General features: G+C 42.0%; 1 protein-coding gene across 1 annotated transcript in view; it reads right to left on the bottom strand.

Annotated features, from left to right (window-relative positions):
* The window catches only part of TNNC2 (troponin C2, fast skeletal type), a 53,740-nt gene extending 38,710 nt beyond the window's left edge, over positions 1–15,030 (bottom strand). Inside the window, exon 1 of the mRNA XM_069752217.1 lies at positions 14,939–15,030. Coding sequence (XP_069608318.1) covers positions 14,939–14,941 — 3 coding nt within the window. The 5' untranslated portion in view covers positions 14,942–15,030. The remainder of the gene's footprint in view (positions 1–14,938) is intronic.
* Positions 15,031–16,584: the final 1,554 nt, after the last annotated feature.

Genomic DNA, 16,584 nt, shown 5'->3' with positions numbered 1-16,584 from the left:
CTCCCGTTAGGCGCCGCCATCTTGTTCCAGCAAAAAAATGGCGGGCGCACTGCACCCGGCACCCGGGGGCCGCCAAGACCCCAAAGAACATGATAGGGGTCAGTTTATACCGACCCCTGTTTTGTGATCGCCGGTAATTAACTGTTTACCAGCGGCCACAAAAAAAAGCGATGTGTCATTCCCTATCATTTGATGTAATCGCACATCAGAGGACAGAGAAATAGGGGGATCGGGGACCCTGTTATACTTTCCGGTGTCCCTGGGTCCTCCTGCGTCCGCTCCTGGCTACTGGCAAATAGAGGAGTTGGGTTAAAGTTAGGGCTAGGGTTAGGGTTGGGGCTAAAGTTAGGGTTAGGGCTAGGGTTGTTTCTAAAGTTAGGGTTAGGGCTAAAGTTAGGGTTAGGGTTGGGGCTAAAGTTAGGGCTAGGGTTGTGGCTAAAGTTAGGATTAGAGTTGGGATTAGGGTTAGGGTTGGGATTAGGGTTTGGATTAGGGTTAGGGTTGGTATTAGGGTTACGTTTGGGATTAGGGTTAAGGTTAGCGTTGGGATTAGGGTTAGGGGTGTATTGGGATTAGGGTTAGGTTTGAGGTTAGGGTTGAGATTAGGATTAGGGGTTTGTTGGGTTTAGGGTTTTGATTAGGGTTATGATTAGGATTATGGTTCGGGTTGGGATTAGGGTTATGGGTGTGTTGGGGTTAGGGTTGGAGTTAGAATTGGGGGGTTTCCACTGTTTAGGTACATCAGGGGGTCTCCAAACGCGACAGCCAATTTTGCGCTCAAAAAGTCAAATGGTGCTTCCTCCCTTCTGAGCTCTGCCGTGCGCCCAAACAGTGGTTTACCCCCACGTATGGGGCATCAGCGTACTCAGGACTAATTGGACAACAACTTTTGGGGTCCAATTTCACCTGTTACCCTTGTGAAAATAAAAACTTGGGTGCTAAAAAATCTTTTTTGTGGAAAAAAAATATATTTTATTTTCACGACTCTATATTATAAATTTCTATGAAGCACTTGGGCACTCAAAGTTTTCACAACACATCTAGATAAATTCCATGGGGGGTCTAGTTTCCAAAATGGGGTCACTTGTGGGAGGTTTCTACTGTTTAGGTACATCAGGGGCTCTGAAAACGCAACATAACGCCCACAGACCATTCTATCAAAGTCTGCATTCCAAAACGGTGCTCCTTCCCTTCCGAGCTCTGCCGTGCACCCAAACAGTGGTCCCCCCACACATGAGGTATCAGTGTACTCAGGACAAATTGAACAAAAACTATTGGGGTCCAATTTCTCCTGTTACCCTTGTGAAAATAAAAACTTGGGGGCTAAAAAAATCCTTTTTGTGGAAAAAAAAATTATTTTTTATTTTCACGACTCTGCATTATAAACTTCTGTGAAGCACCTGGGCATTCAACGTTCTTACCACACATTTAGATAAGTTCCTTGGGGGGTCTAGTTTCCAAAATGGGGTCACTTGTGGTGGGTTTCTACTGTTTAGGTACATCAGGGGCTCTGCAAACGCAACATAACGCCCGCAGACAATTCCATCAAAGTCTGCATTCCAAAACGGCGCTCCTTCCCTTCCGAGCTCTGCCATGCGCCCAAACAGTGCCCCCCCCCCACATGTGGGGTATCAGCGTTCTCAGGATAAATTGCACAATTAAATTTGATGTCCAACTTCTCCTGTTACCCTTGTGAAAGTAAAAATTTGGAGGTGAAAATATCATTTTTGTGGAAAAAATATGACTTTTTTTATTTTCATGGTTCTACATTATAAACTTCTGTGAAGCAGTTAAGGGTTCATAGTGCTCACCACACATCTAGAGAAGCTCTTTGGGGGTCTAGTTTCCAAAATGGGGTCACTTGTGGGGGATTTCTACTGTTTAGGTACATCAAGAGCTCTGCAAATGCAACATGACGCCCGCAGACCATCCTGTTGTGAATTCTGTGGCAGAGCTCCCTCCTGTGGTCACGAGTGGTACTGCAGCTTCTGAGTTTCCTTCCTCAGGTGATGTGGTGAAGTCGTTAGGTGCTGCTCTATTTAACTCCACCTAGTGCTTTGCTCCTGGCCTCCAGTCAATGTTCTAGTATTGGTCTTGCTTCCTCCTGGATCGTTCCTGTGGCCGTCTGCTCTGCATAAGCTAAGTTTTGCTTGTGTTATTTTTGTTTTGCTATTTTTTCTGTCCAGCTTGCTTAATTGGTTTTTCTTGCTTGCTGGAAGCTCTGGGACGCAGAGGGAGCACCTCTGTACCGTTAGTCGGTGCGGAGGGTCTTTTTGCCCCTCTGCGTGGTTGTTTGTAGGGTTTTGTGTTGACCGCAAAGTTATCTTTCCTATCTTCGGTCTGTTCAGTAAGTTGGGCCTCACTTTGCTAAATCTATTTCATCTCTGCGTTTGTATTTTCAGCTCTACTCACAGTCATATGTGGGGGGCTGCCTTTTCTTTGGGGAATTTCTCTGAGGCAAGGTAGGCTTGTTTTTCTATCTTAGGTCTAGCTAGTTTCTCAGGCTGTGCCGAGTTGCATAGGGAGCGTTAGGCGCAATCCACGGCTGCCTCTAGTGTGGTTGGATAGGATTAGGGATTGCGGTCAGCAGAGTTCCCACGTCTCAGAGTTCGTCCTATGTCTTTTGGTTATTGTCAGGTCACTTTGTGTGCTCTGAACTTCAAGGTCCATTGTGGTTCTGAATTACCTAATCATAACACCATCCCATCAAAGTCTGCATTCCAAACGGCGCTTCTTCCCTTCCAAGCCCCGATGTGTGCCCAAACAGTGGTCCCCCCCACATAGAATGGAGTATCAGCGTACTCATGACAAACTTGTCAACAAATTTTGGGGTCCAATTTCTCCTGTTACCCTTGAGAAAATAAAAAATTGCAGGCTAAAAAAATCATTTTTGAGGAAAAGAAAAGGATTTTTTATTTTCACGGCTCTACTTTATAAATTTCTGTGAAGCACTTGAGGGTTCAAAGTGCTCACCACACATCTAGATAAGTTCTATGGGGGGTCTAGTTTCCAAAATGGTGTCACTTGTGGGGGGTTTCTACTGTTTAGGCACATCAGGGGCTCTCTAAACGCGACATGGCATCTGATCTCAATTCCAGACAATTCTGCATTAAAAAAGTAAAATGGAACTCCTTCTCTTCCAAGCTCTGCTGTGTGCGCAAACAGTGGTTTACCCACACATATGGGGTATCGACGTACTCAGGACAAAATGCACAACAACTTTCGTGGTCTAATTTCTCCTGCTACCCTTGAGAAAATAAGAATTTGTGGGCGAAAAGATCATTTTTGTGTAAACAAAATGTGATTTTTATTTTCACGGCTCTACATTATAAACTTCTGTGAAGCACTTGGGGGTTCAAAGTGCTCACCACACTTCTAGATAAGTTCCTTAAGGGGTCTAGTTTCCAAAATGGTGTCACTTGTGGGGGTTTCTGTTATGAAAGGCAATTCAGTACCACAATGGACATAGCGGTCAGAGCACATACAGTGATCTGACAATAAGCCAAAATCATAGAACGAGCTCTGAGACGTGGGAACTCTGCAGACCGCAATCCCTAATCCTCTCCAAACAACACTAGAGGCAGCCGTGGATTGCGCCTAACTCTGCCTATGCAACTCGGCACAGCCTGAGAAACTAACTAGCCTGAAGATAGAAAATAAGCCTACCTTGCCTCAGAGAAATACCCCAAAGGAAGAGGCAGCCCCCCACATATAATGACTGTGAGTTAAGATGAAAAGACAAACGTAGAGATGAAATAGATTCAGCAAAGTGAGGCCCGACTTTCTTAACAGAGCGAGGATAGAAAAGGTAACTTTGCGGTCTACACAAAACCCTAAAGAAAACCATGCAAAGGGGGCAAAAAGACCCTCCGTACCGAACTAACGGCACGGAGGTACACCCTTTGCGTCCCAGAGCTTCCAGCAAAAAATTAGACAAGCTGGACAGAAAAAATAGCAAACAAATAGCAAAGAAGAACTTAGCTATGCAGAGCAGCAGGCCACAGGAATGATCCAGGGAAAAGCAAGTCCAACACTGGAACATTGACAGGAAGCCAGGATCAAAGCATTAGGTGGAGTTAAGTAGAGAAGCACCTAACGACCTCACCAGATCACCTGAGGGAGGAAACTCAGAAGCCGCAGTACCACTTCCCTCCACCAACAGAAGCTCACAGAGAGAATCAGCCAAAATACCACTTGTGACCACAGGAGGGAGCTCTGCCACAGAATTCACAACAGGTTTCCACTGTTTAGGCACATCAGGGGCTCTCCAAAAGCGACATGGCATCCGATCTCAATTCCAGCCAATTCTGCATTGAAAAAGTCAAACTGTGCTCCTTCTCTTCCAAGCCCTTCCGTGCGCCTAAACAGTGGTTTACCCCCACATATGGGGTATCCGTGTATTCAGGAAAAATTGTACAATAAATTTTATGGTTCATTTTCACAATTCCCTGTTGACTATCCGCTACCATTTGGCTGCCACATGTTTTGCCATAAAGCAGAAAAGCAAAAATCACCTGGGGTAAAAAAAAAATTTGGTATTTTTTCTCAAAAATTGGCTACATTGATAATCACAATCAGTTTTTTTTATTGCTCTTATTAAACAAATGCAGAAAGTTATCAAATTGTCTCCAATAAAAATCTACCGTTTTGTGTCTATAGTTGTACAGCAGACTTATGATGACAACAGCAGTCTGGTCTCATTTAGACCGCCATAAGAATCGGTCCGAGCACGGACTGCTAATGGACGGACTGGGCACGGCACGCCCTACCCGAGTGTGACAGTTTCATGTATTTCAATGAGACTGCCACGCTTGGTTCAGGAGTCCCGCGGCCAGTCCCTGCATTATGGTCTGATCTCGGACAGGTTGTCACCGATGTCTGAATGATCCTTAATAGATTATAAGAAAAATCTGTGTATTCTGATTCTGCAGTCACACTCCGTTCTATGTGGTTGGTAATCAAGAAATTGAGTACAGATTGGAGGGCAAATGATTGTAGACTAAGACTGTACGGTCTGTTACCATGGCGATATATGCATCTGCATTATTATTATTTATATCTATAGCACCATTAATTTCATGGTGCTGTACATGAGATAAAGACACAAAGCGGTTTTATATTCATCAGTAGGACACCTACTCTTCTCAATCTATACACTTGGACGGGGACAACTCATAAAGTGCCATGGATTCCAGTACCACCTTTATGCTGATGACACTCAGATCTACCTTTCTGGCCCAGACGTCACCTCTCTGCTCTCCAGAATCCTGGTGTGTCTATCAGCCATATCCTCATTCTTCTCCTGTCGCTTCCTCAAACTCAATGTCGACAAATCTGAACTCATCATCTTTCCTCAATCTCATAGATCTTCCTTACCTGATCTATCTATCTATCGCAATTCATGATATCACGCTTTCCCCCGTACCGGAAGTCCGCTGCCTCGGAGCAACCCTTGACTCTGCCCTGTCCTTCAAACCGCACATCCAAGCTCTTTCCACCTCCTGTCGCCTCCAGCTCAAAAATATCTCCAGATACCATCCTTCCCTCAACCGTAAATCTATTAAAATGCTTGTACATGCCCTCATCATCTCCTGCCTTGACTACTGCAACATCCTTTTCTGTGGCCTCCCTGCTAACACTCTCGTACCTCTCCAGTCCATCGTTAACTCTGCTGCCCGACTAATTCATCTCTCTCCCCACTACTCCTCCGCTTCTCCCCTCTGCAAATCTCTTCACTGGCTCCCATTCCTTCAGCGTATCCAGTTCAAATTACTAATACTGACAAACAAAGCCATCCATAACCTGTCGCCCCCATATATCTCTGAACTAATCTCTCGATACCTCCTTCTCTCCTCTACACTTATTCGCTCCTCACCCACCCTCCTCCAAGACTTCTCCCGAATATCCCCTATCTTTTGGAATTCTTTGCCCTAACACGTCCGACTACCAACCACATAATGATCCTTCAGACGCAACCTGAAAACCCACCTCTTCAGGAAAGCTTACAGCCTGCACTGACCCCGAAGCCTCCTCACCACCACCGGAGCTACAGCCTCACCAACACCAGAGGTCCTGCAACTCTCAACCTATTGTCTCCTTCCCCACCATCTTGTAGATTGTAAGCCCGCAAGGGCACGGTCCTCACCCCTCTGTATCAGTCTGTCATTGTTAGTTTGTTTACTGTAAGTGATATCTGTAATTTGTATGTAACCCCTTCTCATGTACAGCACCATGGAATCAATGGTGATATATAAATCAATAAATAATAATAATAATAATATTAATTACCAGTATGTGAAAGTTATGATTTGAGCATAGTTCCTGAGGATGTGTAATCTTCCTGGGATGAATGACAAATACAAACCCTTTTGTAAAACACTAAAAGGGATTAACCTAAGAATAAGCCATCAATATTTGATTGTTAGACATTTGCTCGCTAGGACCCCTACAGACAAGCATACTAAAAGGAGTGTCAGCAGTACATTACCTGCTTTGTTTTTATTGGCATGGTGGCTTTTTTTTTAACAAACATCAATGCCTACTATTCCTGGTCAGTATTACTGAAGAATAGGACAGATCTGTCAAAACTGGTAGAAAGGCTAGTCCCTGGATAATATGCCCAAAGAAGTAAAAATATTTTTAAAAATTATATTCACCTAATGGGTAGGCACCGCTCCCTCGTACTCAAAGGTACTGCATTAGCCACTGATGTCACTGGTCTAGGATCAACATCTGCCAGGGAAATCATATGAGCACTGCAGCCAATCAGTGTCTACTGCTTGCCAGCCACATTCATATTTTGTTACAGTGGAAGATGGTGATCCCAGTAGACCCGTAGGAAATACAGTACAAATGCAGAGGAAAGGTGCTGGTCCTGCAGTTGAGTATCTTTTCTTCTTTTTTTCACGTCCCACTAATAAGAGATTATTCATTATTGTACAACTCTTTTAAGCTAATGAGGGAGGAGTTGTGCTTGCTGGACATACATACATTAATACCACAGAGGGGACTTTGATAGATGGGAAGAGATATCGTTATGGCCGAAAGTGTTGGCAACCTTTAATTTTTTCCAGAAAATGAAGTATTTCTCACATAACATTATAGCAATTAGGCTATGTGCACACGTTCAGGATTTCTTGCAGAAAATTACTGAGAATTCTGGACATTTTCTGCAAGAAATCCGCAAGAAAACCGCATGCGTTTTTGCCGCGATTTTGCCGCGGTTTTTTCCAGACACTTCCCAATGCATTTTGGAGTGGGAAATCCGCAAAAAAAAAAACGGAAAATTAATGAACATGCTGCGTTTTTTGCCGCGATGCGTTTTTTTTGCGGAAAAAAAACGCATCATGTGCACAAAACATGCGGAATTCATTCTAAATGATGGGATGCTTATTGTATGCGTTTTTTTTTTTTGCAGTTTTATAGCGTTTTTATCGGGAAAAACCGCGAAAAAACCGCAACGTGTGAACACAGCCTTACACTTGTTTCCTTTGTGTGCATTGGAACTACACAACAAAAATACAGAAAAAAAAGTAAAATTGGACATAATTTCACAGAAAACACAAAAAAAAACAGGCTGAATAAATTGTTGGCACCTTTCCAAAATTATGGCTGGGTTCATACTGCGTTAAAGCAGCCCGTTCAACGCATGCGTTAAACAGACTGCGTTAACACAAGTGCCGAAATGCGATCGCGCTAGCACAGATAGAGCTAGCAGATGCTCTATCTGCGCTAGCGGTGATGGACCCGGAAACGCTGCAGCCCATGTCCGAGGGTCCGTCACAGAATGACGGCACATCGCTAGCACATGCCCATTATGGCATGCGTTGGTGATGCGCCCGAAATAGGGGTTATGCCACGGTGTAACACAGTCCGTCTAACGGACTGCCATAACGCAGTATGAACCCAGCCAACTTTGTTTCAAGCGTGTGGCCAATATGAAAATTACACCTGAAACCAGATAAAAGGGGAGAAGTTGACTCAATGTTTGCATTGTGTGTGTATGTGCCACAATAAACATGGAGAACAGAAAGAGAAGAGAACTGTCTGAGGACTAGAGAACCTAATTGTTCAACAATAGCAACAATCTCAAGATTACAAGTTCATCTCCAGAGATCTTGATTTTTTTTATCCATGGTGTGCAACAGAATCAAGAATTTTACAACCCATGGCATGGTTTCTAATCTCCCTGGACGTGGACTGAGAAGCAAATAATCCTTATTGCGCTGCTGATGGATATAGATGGCCAGAAGAAAGAGAAAAATTGATGAAAGGTTGGTACGCAGGATAGTCCGGATGGTCGATAGGCAGCCCCAACCAAGTTCCAAAGAAATTCTCTGCCCTACAGGTTCAGGGTGCATCAGTGTCAGCGTGAACTATCTGTCGATATTTGAATGAAATGAAACGCCATGGCAGGAGACCCAGGAGGACCCCACTGCTCACACAGATCCCACTGAACATCTGTGGAGAGATTTCTAAATTGCTGTTGGTAGAAGGCACCTTTAAATATGAGAGACCTTGAGCAGTTTGCAAAAGAAGAATGGTCCAAAATTTGAGTGGAGAGGTATAAGAAGCTTGTTGGTGGTTATAGTAAGCGATTGATTGCAGTTATTTATTCCAAAGAGTTTGCAACCAAATATTAAGTTGAGTGTGCCAACAATTTTGTCCATTTTGGGGGTTTTGTGTGAAACTAGGTCCAATTTGCTATTTTTTGTGTTCAAATACACACAAAGGAAATAAATGTATTTATAATAATACATGTTTAATCGCAATAATTTTTTGGGAGAAATACTTCATTTTCTGGAACAATTTCAAGGGTGCCAACACTTTCAGCCACGAGTGTTTATATGCCCAGTGAAATTATCCCTAACGAGAGACAAAACTGGCATCCATTACTCTGTAGGTGACTCACATATTGTCAGTTCTGTCAGCCGATATCCCGATATACAGTATCTCCCTATCATATGACACTTAGACTTTTAATGATTTGGGTGTTCTCTTGCCCAATTAGCAATAAATATCGACCTCAATGACTAGATCAATTTTCAGTTACTAACATCTTCTGCTCAGTTACAGCATGGCCAGTTTATTACATAACTGAGGTTGGGATTTCACTCTTGGAATTTCATTCCCAAAGGAAGACCAGATTTACAGAATTAGAAAACTATTTAGTGTAAGACCTATAAGATTTAGTAAACCGCTGCTTCTATGCTATTTAGAGTGCTGGTAACATACTCCCCTGGTAGATCTATAGGTTAATAATAAAAGGGACTTAAGACGATCCCAAGTCTTATTGCCAAATATAAATAGGAGAAGAAGCAGACACCTGTCCCCCTCGGCCTTGTGTAAAAAGCAGCTGTCCTTCACTAGGAATAGAAGTGACAGATACAAGATGCATGCCCCCCAGCATCCCAAAGCCTTGCTCCTCTCCCACCCTGCACAAACATCAAAGCACAAAGCAGATGGCACTATCTCATGGTGGGCTATCAGGTTGCTGTCAGAATGTGCATGAATCAGATTAAATGGTGCAAAAGCCATCAATGTGATGTTATACTCCATGTATCCTCGTCATAAGTTCCTCAGCGATCTAATAAGCCTCTCTTGATTGCTTTACTGTAAGTGGAAGGATTAAATTTGAATTCCCATCTCCAAGATCCTATCCCAATATGTAGTAGGTGTAATATTAATAATATTAAATGTCTCCAATTAGAAATTTAGTATAGGTAGTTCTTCAGATTCGTTGTGTCGCTTACCTCATGTAGGGCATTGCAGTAACTTAGGTATCCATGGTTATGACCACTCATATAGTAACGGGTAGTTAGACAGCTATTAGTGGTCGTAACCATGGATATCTAAGCTACTGTAATGCCCTACATCAGGTAAGCGACATAGCGAATCTGAAGAACTATACTAAATTTTTAATTGGAGGTATTTGCTAATATTGTTATTATTACACCCACTATATATTGGGATATGATCTTAGAGATGGGAATACCCCTTTAAAGGCATCTCTTAACACAAATTTCGATAAAGCATTTTATGTATTTTCTTTATGGTCGCTTTTATGTGGTCCATACCACTCACTACTCCAGCAATTGTGTGGTTTCTCTTATGCGTGGTTCTATTTTTATATGCCTGTAAATATAGAAATTCACTGTTCTCATTTGTCAAGGCTCAGTTTAGGTGTAATGTAAAAATCTCTATTTCTGTCCTAAATATTCCTAAAGATGGTTATGTCCACAGAACAGTTTGTTCTGACCACAAATGAAGAATAGTAGCCAGTAGTGTGTAGCTGATGATCAGATAACCTCATTATAATGATTGACAGGTTTTATGCTGTTACAGTGGAAACAATCCTACCCTAGAAAAATATCGCTGTGTGCCAATGGCCAAAAGCTTGAAATTGAATTACTTAGTAGGACGTCATTTTGTTCATGGTTTAAATCTATACGTATAGACCCAGCCATCGGCATGGCACAATTTATTGACAACCCTAATGAGCAGCAATTATTTCCTTCCTATGTTGATACAGAAAAAGCTAAATTATAATGTAGGTAGCTGCCTATCTGTTCTGAGATAAGGGGGCAAGTCCTTTATAATTCTAAATAAGTAATCAGAATAAGGCCACATTCAAATTTCCGTGTTTTGCTGCTCGTCTCATGTCTGTATTTTTTAATGGACCAAGTGTCTGCCCTTCACCACCCTCCCAAAAAATAGACATGTCCATTTAAAAAAAAAAAAAAAAAAAGAGGATAGCATACAGACATCATCCAGGTGATATCTGCATGCTGTCTTGCTTTTAATGTTTACTGGGTGTTAGAGGTTTGAGAATATATATTTTTTGCATAAAAAAAATTAAGGCCACAGAAATGGTTAAAATGGACACGCACCAAAAATGGATAAAAATTGGATACATCGCACTGATGAAAAACAGTTCATTTTTTCTCATATGCAAAAAAGAGGACATCTGATCCATGTCAGGCAAAATAAAACTAGTGTCACGGACACAAATCCATTTTAAATTGAGTGATTTACTACCCCTTGTAGTCCAAGGTAACAGTCTTCCTGCAGGTAGTCTACATCCTAGCCTTTATGAGTTGGGTTGTAAAACCCGGTAATAAAGCAGAGACTACTATGGGTCCTTACTGTGTCTTTGTATGCCTGTGATTACAAAAACCCAATAATTGTGGTATGTACAATCAAACGCATTATCACAAAACTACTCTCCCCTAGAAACATTGCTAGAGGAAAGATCACCTCTATATTAAGGCACTAAACAGACATGGATTGGCTACAACTCCGCTGTAAAAAGTCATAGGAACTATAATTATTATATCTGTGTGGTTGTGAAATTAGATTGAGCAGGTAAAGACTCATGTGGATGACTATAATTCAATATGCAAATTGCCTCTTCAGACAAAAAGAGGACTTGAACTCGATAGCATCATATGTTGGAAGTACCAATCCAACAAGTCACAATTTAACGAGTCTTGCAATATGACTTAGGACAAAAGCCAATTCAGAATCTCAATTTGCAGACATGGTGTTTCGGGCTATTGCCCCTCGTGAGTGCAAAGTATGAGAACTGATTTGGCTGGGTGAGAGGCTCTGGACTGAGGTGTAAGGCATAAGGTTTCTTCTTGTGGAGAGTGAGATACCAGCTCTGGCTTGTCGAGATAAAGAGGCTTATTCGCCGTGCAATGCATTGCACGACGAATAAGCCTCCTTACCTTGACATGCCAGAGCTGGTATGTCACTCTCCACAAGGAGAAACCTTATAATTCTATAGCCATTTTACTTATGTTTAAAAGGGCAAAAATTAAACTAAATAAAAAAACCTTTGCCTATTTTTTTCTTACAGAGGTTAATGGGATATTTAGCTATGTTGCAGGTAGATCTCATTGAAGTGACTCCTCACTTTTAGGCATGCATTTCTCTCTGTCATGGAAGTAATGTGTCACTGTGGTGGATGAGGTCCAGAAGACGATGGGAAGGCTAGGAGGGGCAGGAATATGCAGCTGTGCTACTTGGAAAGACTGAACATTTCTGAGGGTAAATGATATCTCGTAGAACCTTCACACGGAACCATCAGCTTCACACACACACATTCACATGTATCTCTCACTATCTGATTGAATCTTCAACCATGTACCCACCAACCATTAATCTCACCTGTGAATAATGTGAACCCTATCACCAGTAATCCGTTAATTAGGGCATGACTTCAGTCACTCTTCTGCCCAATTCAGCAATTTCCTAGGAGTTGCAATACGGCCCAATTTCCTCGCATTACACTTGCATACAGCAGTGGCATAGGGTGATTTTTGGTTGTGCGAAAATCGCTGTGTACCGCACTGAATGATTGGATTATGCCGGTAAGTCCACGTTCACACGTTCGGTATTTGGTCAGCAATTTACCTCAGTATTTGGTCAGCAATTTACCTTAGTATTTGGTCAGCAATTTACCTCAGTATTTGTAATAAAAAAATCGGAGTGGGTGATAAATACAGAAGTGGTGACATGTTTCTATTATACTTTTTATCTGATTGTTCCATTCCTGATTTTAGCTTACAAATACTGAGGTAAAATACTTACCAAATACTGAACGGGCCTAAAAGTAATTCCACAAATTCAAAGTCTCTTTTTTTTACATAAATCACTTTGTTTGAATTTGTGTTTTAATTTTTTCCAAAATCTTTGTAAAGCAAAACAAAAAAAGCCCCATGGATCCACGCACACAGCTGGCCATATAAGTGGAGCCCTGGGCCAGAGTGTTTTGTAAAATATGTCAATAATGATGAGCGAACGCGCTGGGATAAGGTGTTATCAGGGCTAACCGGATGTCTTCGGCGTGCTCGAATAATATGTTCAAATTGCCACGGCTGCATGTCTCGGGGCTGTTTGACTGCCGCAACACATGTTGGAATCGCCTATCAAATATGCATGTGATGTGGTTGTCGAACAGCCTCGAGACATGCAGCTGTGGCAACTCGAACATATTATCTGAGAACGGGGAAGACACTCGGTTAGCACGCGAGCATGCTCTGATTACACCTTAACCGAGCACGTTCGCTCATCACTATATGTCACCATCCTATAAGATATTTTTTTCTACCAGCAATGCTTTCAGGGGAGAATAAATATGATGCAGCGTGCAGCTTTTCACCAAATTTATTTATGCCTTTCCAATGACATCACTGGAATATAGAGATATCTTTCAGACCCTATAAAATTATATGGTTGCCATGTTTCAGCTCTGTATTAGTCTCTGTATTTTTATCGGACAGCACACAGACTCATTGAGTAGGTCATATTCTAAACCTCAAAATCGGATCCGAGTGGGACTTGTTCTCAATCTCACAGATCTCATAGTCAGATCTGTAATTTTCATGGATGTGTGACTAGACCAATGAAACTCTATGGGTCCTTGTGCTGACCGATAAAAAAATCGGAATGTAGCCTATTTCAGACGTCATACAAAATCCATTACATGTCCATGTGCATGATCTCTTAGTAACAAGAACAGCACATGTTTGTCTCAAAAGTATTAGTTCCATCCTCTATACCTGACTTCTGTATTGCTCTTTAAAAAAAGAAGCCATTAATTATTCCTTATTAATAAATAACATCTCAGCAAAATATATTTATACATCATCTATTAATTATAAGCCCAATGATAATCACACTGCAGGGAAGCAGCCACATCAATCCTACCCGTGTTAGAAGCCAATTGCTTCTGACACATACTTACTTCTCACATAATACGGCAGTGACAGTTTTGGCATCTGGTATCCTCATATCAGACAGCCTTTCACTCCCAAGCCTTGACCCCTGCTCATTAGCACTTCTTTCTAATCACTACAAACAACAGCTTCTAGCTATATGTACTGCTGTATTCCTTGCTGCTGCCATCCTACCAAGTAGGACCCCAATATGACTTTGCCAGTGCCCCCTTCCTTCTCCCAATATTGCCAATAAATTGGTTACAATGTAGCATTATAATTGTAGTTCTAGGTCCATTATGCAGATCCCATTGTCACACTTATCTTCTCTATAAACACCATATAATACAGTCTGGGCACACACCTTCTCCAAAGCGTCCTGACTCAGCCCTATAAAGGCACGAACCTTGACCACAACTCATCTATTACTGATCTCTACATATAAATGTGGTGTAGACAGACTTCACCATCGATAAGCCCATCGTTTCATGTTAATTTCAGCTCTACAGATACGGAAGAACCAAATTTGCCAACTCACACAAATCATTGTAATATCTACCATTTTCTATAAGGACTCCACTAATCAAAGGATAATGTGCCAATTAGCTCTGCGACATCTGCACCAATTTGTATTGTCATTAATAAGTGGAACCGACTGAACCGTGTATTGTCCCATAAAAACCATCCATCCATCTAATGCCCAGAATATCAGAACGAAGGTGTTGAAAGACACCCCGAAGCTAGATAAATCAGATCCATCCAAGATCAATAACCTTGTTCTTTACAACACTTGGAGCTCAAGTCACAGACGGTTATATTAGTCAGAAAATAATTTCCATCTTAGACACCGTTGCTCATCTTTAAAGGTCAGCCGTATGGAATATCACCAGTCACTACCTTTCCCTGCAGTATTACCGGCACAAGGGAAAACGTTCTAGCACATTCAGTATATATAAAAATTACAGAACTACAGTGATCAGAGAGAGCCCACGTAATAGGTAACATTGCTTCCCATCCTTCACTCTTAGGATAGCGAGACCCTTCTTGATGACAAGAGTTATTTCAGAAATGACTAATGACTGAGCCCATGTGGACTATTCATTACATGGCATGCTACTGTGGACACCGCTGCCATTTTTGTAAACAGTAAAAGTCACCCAGCACCGCTCCAGTATTACTTTTGCATAGGAATAATCCAAAGGTCTCTGCTCACTTACCATCTTGGTGGGTCACCCTAATGCCTAGGGAGAGAATAGAGAGGCAGGCAGTGTCTGCTAGTTCCTCAATACAGACACCCAAAGCTTTCTCCTAAACAGTTGCCTCTAATTTGTACTGTGCCCATTCACACACCTGCTCCCACTTCTGCACTGATTGGATGCCACTAACAACTACACCCCCCCACTTCCAATCCTATGCCAGCTAGCCTCTGATTGGAGGGATAGGCATTTCACCAAATTTAGCCTGTGTCATAAGAAGGGGGGCAACACAAAAATAAAAGGCCAGGTAAAGAGGGAGGGGTCAGTGACAAGTATGAACACATGGTACTCTTCTCACTGTAAATAGTTAAAGGGAATTTCCAGTACTTGCCAGCCCCCTCTCTATAAGCAAGCCCTCCCCCTGACAGAGCTGAAGCCCCCCGGATTTATGACAAGGGCTGAGAAGAATAAGTATCAGATGACCCCCAGCCCATTCCACCAGGCAATAGATTAGAAATAGAAGCAGCTGCAAACGTGACTAGTAACAGTACAATCTATGTCAAGAGAGTTGTAAGCAAACAGACTGGCATCTCACATCAACGCAATGCCAAAAGGAGAAGAACAGACTGGGGATAACTTCATGGAAAAATTGCCAAATTCTCAATGCCACCCTAAATGTCGCAACAGGTAAAAAGAAAAGGATAATCTGTCCTTTCCACGTTCACAGCAGGCTCATACAATGAGTTGCTCAATTCGCAAAACAGCACAATAAGCAATTAATGAAAAAAGCAAGACATTCATTTTATTGTAAATGCCATAGTTGGACACCACAAATTCTACATAATTTCTAAAGTTTCCTGAACTGTCTTTGAAACATTCAACCCAATGGGTAAAAAAGAAGGTGCATGTTACTTTTCTTGAAAGGTGTCCTGATGGAAAATGGTGCAACGTAAGCACTGTCTGTTCAGAAGGCTGCAAAAAACGCTTCAGGGAAAACACTCTAAAAAAAAATCACATCAAAAAACTCTTCAAAACCACTTCAGGAAATGAAAACCCCTCCAAAGAAAAAGAGTTTACTAAAACGGTTTCCATTACAACACTCTTTAAACCTGATTCGTCAAAGCTTTTACACCACATTCACAACATTTTTGCCCAAATCCAACAAAGTTGGTGGCACTGGGGCAGGATGGAGGTGATGGTACCGCCGCTCTTCAAATTCATGATGAGTGCTGACATTCGCTATGACATAAATTTTATTCCAGCAGGGACTGGAGAAGGATCTGTGGTGAGGCGCACACCACTCGGCTGATGTTGCTGATTCATGAAGAGGCCTCTTCATGAATTGGGAGTGTCTGACTCTAGCACATCTCCTCATCAAGACCAGCATGAACAACGCCGGTCATGATGAATCGAGGCCTATGTTTTCTACCACTTTGAAAAACTCCATGGCATATAGCCTTATGTTCTCTGTATGCTTGGAATTAACTACGTTTGCTGAAAGTTTTCTAGGTTATAATGTTACTGTTCTATGATAATGGACACTGATGGATACCTTTTAATATCTGGCGAAGTATTCTTGCATCTAAGGCAATAAAACCTGTGCCCGTCTTGCTAGGGTGGAGAACAACAAGTGGCTGTGTAAATCTCATGGTGTGCCAATGAACATT

The sequence above is a fragment of the Ranitomeya imitator genome, chromosome 2 (genome assembly GCF_032444005.1).
Source record: "Ranitomeya imitator isolate aRanImi1 chromosome 2, aRanImi1.pri, whole genome shotgun sequence".
Classification (NCBI taxonomy): Eukaryota; Metazoa; Chordata; class Amphibia; order Anura; family Dendrobatidae; genus Ranitomeya; species Ranitomeya imitator.
The sequence above is the reverse complement of the archived record's forward strand: the minus strand, read 5'-3'. Positions and strand labels throughout refer to the sequence as shown.